Source organism: Perna viridis, chromosome 4, assembly GCF_037379345.1.
Source record: "Perna viridis isolate PV_CMFRI_1.1 ecotype Kerala chromosome 4, ASM3737934v1, whole genome shotgun sequence".
Taxonomy (NCBI): domain Eukaryota; kingdom Metazoa; phylum Mollusca; class Bivalvia; order Mytilida; family Mytilidae; genus Perna; species Perna viridis.
The window spans coordinates 9,722,211-9,732,300 of NC_142448.1; the positions used below are offsets into that span (position 1 = coordinate 9,722,211).

The 10,090-nt window shown below is 33.8% G+C and overlaps 1 protein-coding gene across 5 annotated transcripts in view; it reads left to right on the plus strand.

Annotated features, from left to right (window-relative positions):
- Positions 1-10,090, plus strand: part of LOC148618772 (uncharacterized) — a 28,203-nt gene that overhangs the window by 9,342 nt on the left and 8,771 nt on the right. For 2 of the 5 annotated variants that reach the window (XR_015921441.1, XM_088577976.1), the window contains exons 10-12: positions 231-392; positions 866-968; positions 3,512-3,698. Coding sequence is in view for 3 of the 5 variants with exons in the window: in XM_088577976.1 (XP_088434102.1) it covers positions 231-392; positions 866-968; positions 3,512-3,698 (452 nt within the window). In the remaining 2 variants the exon portion in view is untranslated. Of the gene's footprint in view, positions 1-230; positions 393-865; positions 969-3,511; positions 3,699-4,075; positions 4,177-4,230; positions 4,914-6,040; positions 6,420-10,090 lie in introns of those variants that run through there. The other 3 variants (XR_015921440.1, XM_088577975.1, XM_088577974.1) reach the window with 3 other exon arrangements.

Here is a 10,090-nt window from a genome sequence, read left to right on the forward strand (position 1 = left end):
CTCTTTCGTAGATCTTAATTAGTAAGTCTAGACTAACCTGCTTTGCTATACCGACTAAAGAATGATATACATGATATTTTGTTCACCTTATCCTTTATCCACTGAATTGTCAGTATACCAGACAATAGGTTTGTTACTCCCAAAGATAAGGTAATTCTCTCTGTATTAGTTATATTTTGTAGTTTTATATTGCACTTATTTTGGAATCCTTTCAATATTTTGCCTTTCAGTTATTGACTCTACACTTAGATTCTGTAGTTTTGAAACACCAAACGAATGCACAAATCAGTGGAAAACGGATCAAAATTATTTCAAATGGACAAAGAAGTCAGGCACAACACCAACTGATAAAACTGGTCCTGTTTTCGATCATACACGCGAAACCTCTGATGGTACGTATAATTATGTTTATCAGGACTGAGATAAACATTTTTAAATCGAGACATCTTCATATGATTACAAAATATCTCGTTTACCTAGGGCGCTCTTGTTTTCTCTGACAAAAAGAGATCTATTACCATAGTTTTGATTTTTTTTCATACCGCTAAAACATATATAGGAGGTGTTCCCCAGTTCGATTTACATATTTACATATCTATATAAATATATTAAAATAATTATTTGAGTAAGAGTATTCAATTTCTTCGAAATTAATCATAATTATCCCATACCTTGCATACAATTACATAATGAGTAAGAAAATAATTTAAACAGATTAAATTTACCAGAAAAAGATCATTTACATTAACTTAATATTTCTTATCACACGATTTTATACATTGTAGGGGTTTCAAGACAGCTGACAATAGTATTCCATTTTGGAAAGTTAGAAAAATGAACTGACTTGTTTCCTTTTTCATTTTAGGAAATTTCATGTATACTGAGAGTTCATCACCAGCGACAAATGGGACCGAGTTTCGAATGAGACTTTCAAATATTCCACAAAGTCCACATGGAGTATGCATGTCGTATGTATGAATATTAACACAGGCAAAATTTGATTAAAAAATCTTATTACAAAACTAGAAAATAGTGGTAAACCTCGTGTTAAACGCTGTATTGGTAGCTCTTAAAAATCCATTAAAAATACATCTCTCTTGTAAATCTCATTCCTACACATCACCAATACACCAAGACCTAACTTCCCAGCACACTGTAAAATTGTTTAAATTGTTCTTCAATCAAAATATATAGGAGCACTCGATACATAATATCAAGTCACCAAACCATTACGAAAGAATTGTCTGATGTTAGGTATTGACTTGTATTTAAGTAGCAGTCTTTATAAGTAACAGATAAGGGTAAGAACAACATTATCGATCCATAATCAAGTCAAGTCGAAGTCAAAACCTGGCAAAATAGATAATATACCACTGGAGAAGCTGGTACCGTAATGGTCCTGGCTTGGCATAGGAATTTCAAACGAAATTGTGGGTTAAATCTAGGTTTAACAGCACGATAAACTTCCCTCTTCCGTTGCGGCGTGGACATACTAGTGTTGATTAACATGACATTTGCATGCTATTGTGTCATAATCAGCAAATCGGCGATCACAACACATGAAGAACAATTTACAAAAAACAATCATTACGTATTTTTAACCAAGCACTGATATCTAAAAAAAGACTTTGGTAATAGACCTTTTGAGACGCATTTCCTCACACCCCTGATTCAGAGTCTGTTACGCAGATTTTCATGGCGTTTCAAGGAAATCAAAGTAGTTAATACTTGTTGTAGCGTAGCGAATCAATTGTGAAATATAAACACCATTATGCAGGAGATGAAAGTATATAGCTGCACAGGCAAGGCAAATTGATGATATTGAAATTAAAACCATCTCTTTTATCATAAATCTTAGTGCTGAGATGACCACTGTTGTCAAATTCGAGATGTAGGTCCAAAAAGCAGAACAAGCTGTTTCTGTAGTCTCCTTTATCTCGAGCTCTGGAGTATATATTCAAGGTAACCATTTACCGGAAGAAGGGTTGTTGATGGACCATACATCATCAATATATCTGAAAAATAGCTCCTCCAAATGCGACAAATTTGTTATTAATGAGGAAATCAAGCATCAAGCAAGCCTGCTTTTCTGTGCAGCACACTTTGCCCTTATGCGATGTTTTAGAAAAAAAAACATGTAGATTGGTAACCAAGAACAACATATTTTTTCAAACAGCAAAAGATTTACGAACAAGTCCTTTCAAACGAGATTTCAATTTATCATATGGCAACGTAGAGTAAAGAGTTCAGAAGTCAAAAATTTGGAGAGAACTGATTTCCGAAAATCTGCGGGATTTCAGGTTTTGAAGTAAATCTTTAGAATTTTTAAGAATCCACATATGATTAATATCACTTCGAGAGTAGGTGGTATTGCAACTAGCTTGCCGTCCATCTTTCACTGTGGATATTATCTTTGTAAGATGAATTGCGTCTACTTCGTGGAGCAATATAAAGCTCCAGTTATATACCTTTCTTTGTGTGTACTCTTATGAGGTTTGGGAATCCAATACAAGTGAGGTAAGTCCTCACATTTTGTTTCTTTGTTGAGAGTAGACATGCAAGACTTGGGGTTGTCTAGGATTTCATCTTGATATCAACAATAGTGCGTTTGTATGTGGCATTACCTGGGATGTTACTACCAATGTCCAATTCCTTAATAAAGCAATTGAGGCTTTTCAAACAAAGACGTTATTGTTTGAAGCTTCGTCCGCAGTGATGATGACATATTTCTCATGTAGTGAGGAAAGGCATTCAAGTGCCTCATGATCGTTGAATACGGATTTAGGTCTTTTATTGACATATTACTTGAGATTGTCAATACAATTCCGTACCGACGATCGGATGATACGTAACTAATCTGACAAAGACTCGATTTCTGGTTCTTGGTCCTTTTCAATCTTTATCCGATAGGAATGTGATTCATGCATATCAATAACCCACCTAATCCTTTTGTATTTCTGATTCTGAAAAGTAGACAAAATAACTAGTCTTAGCTGGTCATTCGATTGTGGCACTTTTGAGATAAAATGTATGAAATTAATTTTTTAAATAGTTATCGTTCTTGATTTAGTCTGATTACGTTGATTTTGTTTGATACGAATGCAATGTTTTCTAATAAAAAATACAGATCTGAATATAGAAAGAACTATCACTGTGTAAAAAATATATCACAACTTCCTTTGTTTGATGTGTTTCAGTTTTCAACACAATATATCGCCTCTACCATAGGAGGTGCCTGGGCTGTATATGGATCCAAATAAGCGTGTTGTCTTGAAAAATATACATTTCTTTTCAGTGAAGCGAATTTTGATCTCTGTTTTTTGTTTTTGTTTTTTGTTGTTTTTTTTTTTTTGGACATTTTTCTTAAATTTATGATAAGTTAGTTTGATTTTTGATTTTTTTCTTTTTGTTTTGTTTTTTGTTTTTTGTTGTTTTTTTTTTTTTTGTTTGTCTGTTTTTGATTGCTTTTGTGTTGTTATTTTTTGGTTTTTTGTTCTAAATGTTTTTTTAGGTTTTACACAAACATGTTTGGCGACGGTATCGTTCCAGGGTCTTTAAAAGTGTTTGCAGTATTACCAGGGGAACATTTTGAGACTAGAAATAAAACTCCTATATGGATAGATAGTGGTACAGGAAGTCAGAACTGGACTTTACAAACCATTCTCGATCCAATTACAACCTCATCATACAGTAAAACGGTATGTTTAAAATACCCTTGAAACATAAAATACGCGCACTCTTCTGAAATAATTTGATGTAAACAGATTCAGTAAATGTTTTTTGTCAATGAGGCCACAACAGTGCCTGAAATTGACCTAGGCATCATATGAAAATCTTGCTAAATATTATAATTTGCGATAGCACTCACATGCATCCGCGATCAATACCATTGTGAATGGAAGAGTGTAACTCAAATGGGAAGGAATAAAATAACCATGAAATTGATAGTTAAGCAAACAGCATGCAAGGGAAATTTCGCATCTTCCATTTTATTTAGAAATCCGTGTAATATTTACGCACTATTGAATGACTTGTTTCTTCGGATTGTTGATCACGTGGTGAAAAATTGTTACAGTCACCGGCCATCTCATGCGTATGAATATCTCACGTGACCTTAGAAGAAAAGTTTCTGAAGCTGAAGGGGACGCCAAACGGGAAATAGTTTGATTAAATAAGGTGGGTTACTGCACGAAATCACTCCCTAATGTAGACACAATTCTTTCATTACAGATACTATTTGCCAACAAGTTTTGAGTATCTTGAGGGAAAGAATGGATATTTTTTTCTGTATCTGTAGCCCCCGCTAGTACCCTCTTGGATTTCTCCATTTGAGCATCATGACAAATCTAAATATATTCTTTAATTTGCCTGACAATGTTTAGATGTAGACTTCAAATAGTTGAAAATAGTATTTGAAAGATAAAGTTTTATATATTTTAATTTTGAAGGGAAAATGTATCCTTTTTTTTGCCAGTCTACCCGTTAGTACAGTACTTTCGCGTCACCCCGCATGCATCTCAACAGACGAGCATCATGTCAAATCTTCTGTATTAATCCTATTTAATTTTTTTTATAGCATTGATATACAATATTTATAAAATATTCTTTGTACTGTGTTAGTTTATAAATAAGTATGAATCTATCATGAGCTCATAGTCCTGATAATTTACCCTTTTTTGCTGTATAATGCATGATTATATTCATGTTACAAACTTATGAAGGTTTGAACTTTTTGAATCAATTTATAGTTATGCAACAGCAAAGTATAGGTAGTGCATGCTATACCTACATTATGTGTACCAATAAATACTTGTAACATGTATTCTTTTTCCGACGCAGTTATTTCCAGAATGAACTGTAGAAAATTATAAAAGTACAAATTTTACTGCGTTGGCTATCTTTTTTGAAAAATATGACTTGTTTGCAATGTGTTACTTGTAAACAGTACAAAACCTAGTTTCAAGTGATGTATTCATATCATTGTTCGTCATCTTAATACATATACACATATTTACAATTAACAACATATGTTGAAAACTGTGTAACGTACTTGTTTTTGTCTACGTTTAGAATAGATAGTAAAAATGTTATTTACCAAAAGTTTTCAGTTTCTGTTTATTTAGAATATTTCGACAGCATTGCATTTAATAGGGATGGGACTTGCTAGTTATACGATTTAGCCATTAAACATTAAATTATATGGGGTCCAATAGTACTGAATGATACAAGTTGTTTGAATGACATGAAAATACAGATTGTTTCTATCGCAGTCTTGAATACCCTTTTTGCGTCTCTCAGGACTGCTCCATTTTATGACTGTTAGTAACTCTATTTAGTAGAGGTGAAAGAACCTTGGTTTTGAGTGAACTACTATGTTGATGCTTTGGTCTGATTGTATGGTCATAATTCATTTTGAAAGTAATTAGACACCAAAAATGGCAAATTTATATGCTTTGACACCAGAACACAGGATTCAACAATGGTTTTACTAAAGAGTCTTTGTCCATGTATGACTAAGGGAGAACTTGGAGCTGTATAAATATTTGCTTCAATTCTATGATAAGTAAAAGCAAAAGCCATGTAGTGAAGTAAAAATAAGAAAGAGTGAATTAACATGTATATTTTAAATGTGTATCGTCAAATCTGTGTGTGTGAAAAGTAAGAAAAGGTTGCGAGTCATTTTCCCACATTCGTCTTGTCAACTCAAGAAGCCGTGGCTGCTCAGCTAATAAACGGTCTTTGAAAACAAATTCTTCTAAAAGAAAGAATGGTAAAAAATATTACTTTCCCTAGTTTAAAATATTACAATCCTTTTTTATGATTAGAAATGTGATTGTGTAGTAAGAAACAGGGCAAAATATTAAGGCTTCATTGACTCAGTGCTTCAGTACTTTGAATCATACATAAATCCTATCGCAAGTTGTCTCGATATTGACATTTAACATTATATTGAATCAAAAGAACAGTTAGTTGTATAGATATGTTACTGAAAATCACTAAGTGAATTTCGTATATCTACATCATTTTGCATATTTTGCAGATGGACATAGTCATTCAAGCGACACGTGGCCCATCATGGCTTAGTGATGTGGCAGTTGATGACGTTTTAATAGCCAATTGCCTTCAAATGAAAGATAACATTCGATATCTGAGCTATCATTCCGATAAAGAGGAGAAATCATTGGTACCTGGTACAATGGGATGAATGGGCATATAAAACCATTCTCAAAACTTCCAATGATGCATAATGCACTGTGTGTCTGTAATTGACTTAATATATTTGCATTGGTTACAAGGTTTTATAATTTGTAATTTATTGTTCGTCTCCCATGTTTTTTTTTTAATTTTTTTTAATTTTTTTTTATTTATTTATTTATTTATTTTTTTTTTTTATTTTTTTTTATATTTGTTTTAAAATGATCATTTTCTGTTAATAAAAATCTTTTGAACAAACATCTGTTATTTGTATCTACTAGTATTATGACTTTATTTTACAAATTTACCTGACAGTACGGGCTATGATTGGAATTCAACGGAATTTTACAACTAACTATTTTGCGCACTTTTTGTTTACTTTTTAAAATTTTTAACACTGGAATGTTGCACCAATATTTGTGTTTGTATGGAAAATCGGCTAATGAATTATAGTCAAACCAATATATTTTATTAAGAAACATTAGTTTCTCGATAGTACAAGTTATATGACTTTAGAGGAAAAACGCTTATTTCGAATTTGTAAAACAAAACAAAAAACAAAAACAAAACAGTATGGATATACAATTCGAATCTTCTTGTATACATAAACTTTTCGCAAAATCTTTTTGTACTTCTACTAATAGTCTCGCAATGCAATATTTGATAAGAAAAAATATTTTATCTGCAGACACATTATTATAATGAATGCAGAACACTATATTTTCTATGCAAGGATAAGAAAGTAGCACTTGCCATTAACGAGCTCGTACGTTATGTCAAAGCCCACCGAAGAATCCCAGATTTTTTGTAGCATGCTAAACTTCTTACAAATAAACTTTGGGAATAGAGTCGGAAAACCCACGGTACAAATTACGGTTAAAATGTGTCATGTGACAAAACAAACAAAATAATAATTGTAATGCTTGGTATATATAACCAACGTAAATTGTTAAAAAAAGTTAACATTTACTTAGCACACTAAACTTGACTGTTTTCTCTTCGACGTCGACACCACGTATTGAGTAGATCGTAAATTTAGCCATCAATAGCTGTTCTAGCGGGTCCGGGTGTCAAAAGAATAGGCCCAGAGCAGCACTAAGCTAGTCGTAAAAGGCGACTAAATAGTGCTCAGAACCCTGGCCAGGAGGTAAAGTGCTTTGCCCACAGAGCAACTGGGTTATGTGCCCCAGGTGGTGGAATGGGGTAATCCTGGCATGTTACATGCTGGGGACGTCAGACCATAATACGGAAAACCTGACCGCAAACAATAGTGGTGCAACGTGTTGGGAAAGATGTTACGTTCCTAGCACGTTAAAAAACCCTTCTGTAGTATTCTCCCGGAGTTTGAACCATAGCGCTCCGCCACAGGAGGCTAAATTGTCCGACCCTACCCATCTCTCCCTATTTCAGGTGGCAATCAAAATTTGTCGACATAATTGTCCTTGTGTCCAATCCCATTTTTCATTTCATGTTCATTGCCTGAATATAGCTGAAATATTGCTGCTCGGGCGTTAAACCCCAACAATCAATCATCAATCAACCAAACTACGATTATATGTTAAGCCATATATGGATAGATCCCAGCCCACTTTTGTGCTTCGGCAACTTAATCATTAACGATTAAGATTCAAGTCACAACCATGTAAATCAATCCCAGCTCTTTACGGTGGTTTTATACCTAGAGGTAACAATTCAAACCCGAGATTCATTGACTAGCAGTAAAGTTGTTGGCCGGGCACAATAAAAATGCCTGGACTGGTCCCCAACTCCTCCACCATAATGCCATCCAATATAGATTCAGGATTTCCTTTGGTTATATGGCATAATGTATGATTTTATATTGAAATATACAATTAAAACTAAAGTTATTGTCTGGGCAAAATGCTGACAACGCGAGCACAATTCCGTTATACTTGAACTGCAAATCTTTTACGGTGGTACAAAAATCAATCCAACTCTTTTCTTTTACAGGTATGACATCTAGAAGCACAATTTTAAAATTATATATTTACTTATATACAAATTGTTATCCAATCAACATGGAAATGCTGTTTCTGGTCCCTAATTCTTTAACAGCTTGATCTCATGACAGCTTCCCCTTTTTCCAAATCACTCCCAACCTTTGTTTGGTGATTTGGCATCTTGTACAATTTCAATAGATCTATTCTTATTGTACAGACGTATTAAATTGCTTGTTTCTAGCTTCTTATTCCCTATAAACTAAGTTACATCCGAATCGCCCACATGTAGTATGCAACTCCATATAGATCTAAACACTTAGTCAAAAATGAACATACTCGTTTTCTCCTTATTCCTAAACTGTTAAGGCACAACCCGAAAATCAATCACAGTCTTCTTGTTGTGGTTTGGCTTTTATTGGATTTTAATAGTTAAGTTAGTGCCCAATCAACAGGAAAATTCTTTTCTGGAACCTCATTAGTAAACAGCTCTAGCATCTTTCCGAAAATTAATACTGAACAACCGGAGATAGTACGACATCTAGTGATCTCACTTGCTGTGGACGTTATCAAATACTGGTTCATGGCAACAGTTATCGCCACAACTTTCAACGTTATTTCCAGCTTTCCCTTTGTGGTACAATTTCAAATAGATTAATTCACGTTTAGTCAACTTTTGACCATTCAGTGAAAATACTGGTTTCTGGCCTTCAATTTATTTACTGCTAAAATAACTAACCCAGTGGTGAATTTGAAATGCAATCAGATCTATATACCTAGTCAAAGACATAATGAAGATGTTTGTTCCTGATTCCCAATTCCACAATTGTCAAAGGTACATCCCCAGTGGCCCAATGGTAGTATGGCTCCTTATGGTTTAACGTCATAAAGATCTATTCCATGTTTGTTTCTAGACACTCTTTCTAAAATCGTAAAAGTTACTTGTTTGGCAACGTATTACAAAATTTTGAAGAGATTCATTCCATTAAGTTATTGTCCGGCATATTAATGAAAATAAAAATATTGATTTCTGATCCTAAATACCTAAACGGTTCTTGTCAAAAACAAAACCAACACCAGGCTTTCTTTTCTGATAAGTCACCATGTGGCGCAATTTTAAAGAGATCTATCAATGAATAGCAAAGTTATTACCTAGACAACATGGATATGCTGTTCGTAAACAGCTCTAAAAACAGCCCCAAAACCAATGCATGGCACTGCATCTCGCGACATAATTTCAGATAAATTGCCTTACTTAAAGTTACTGTCCGGGCATTATGGAAGTGCTTCGAAAACGACGCGAACCCAGAATTTGATATACCCTTTCTGTTGTGGTATGAGTTCAGACCTATTCACTCACAATCGTTATTTTCCAATCAACAGGAAAATGCTGTTTCTGGACCCTTATTTCTGAACACCTCTAAATAAATTCCCCAAGATTATACCTGAACTGCCTGTGGTAGTATGACACTTTGTGATTCCATTCAATTATTGTCTGTTATTATTCGAACAACCTTCTTTTTGTGTTATGACACTTAGTGGTACCATTCCATTAACATCTTGTACACTTATAAGTCTCATACTAACGTTATTATCCATGTATAATTCCGGAAACGAAATATCTACGGACGACAGCATTAAACACACAGTCGTAAATATACAGTAGTGACCGCAACCTCCAATAATCAATATACCCTTTTCGCGTGATTAGGAACCAGTTTCATTGGGGAAATTTTTTTTATCAAGATGGGATTTCCCGATACTGAAGTTTTACAATAAATTTTATGCGGATAACGACTGCGCTTTACCATGAACTCTTTTCTTCCGATAAAACTTTTCGCATTAACCTAGCTTGAAAAGAAAACTTTTGTTTGACTGGTTGTAAATAGAGGCACGTCCAAAATTACAAATATATTAAAAAGAAAAAAAACACAATG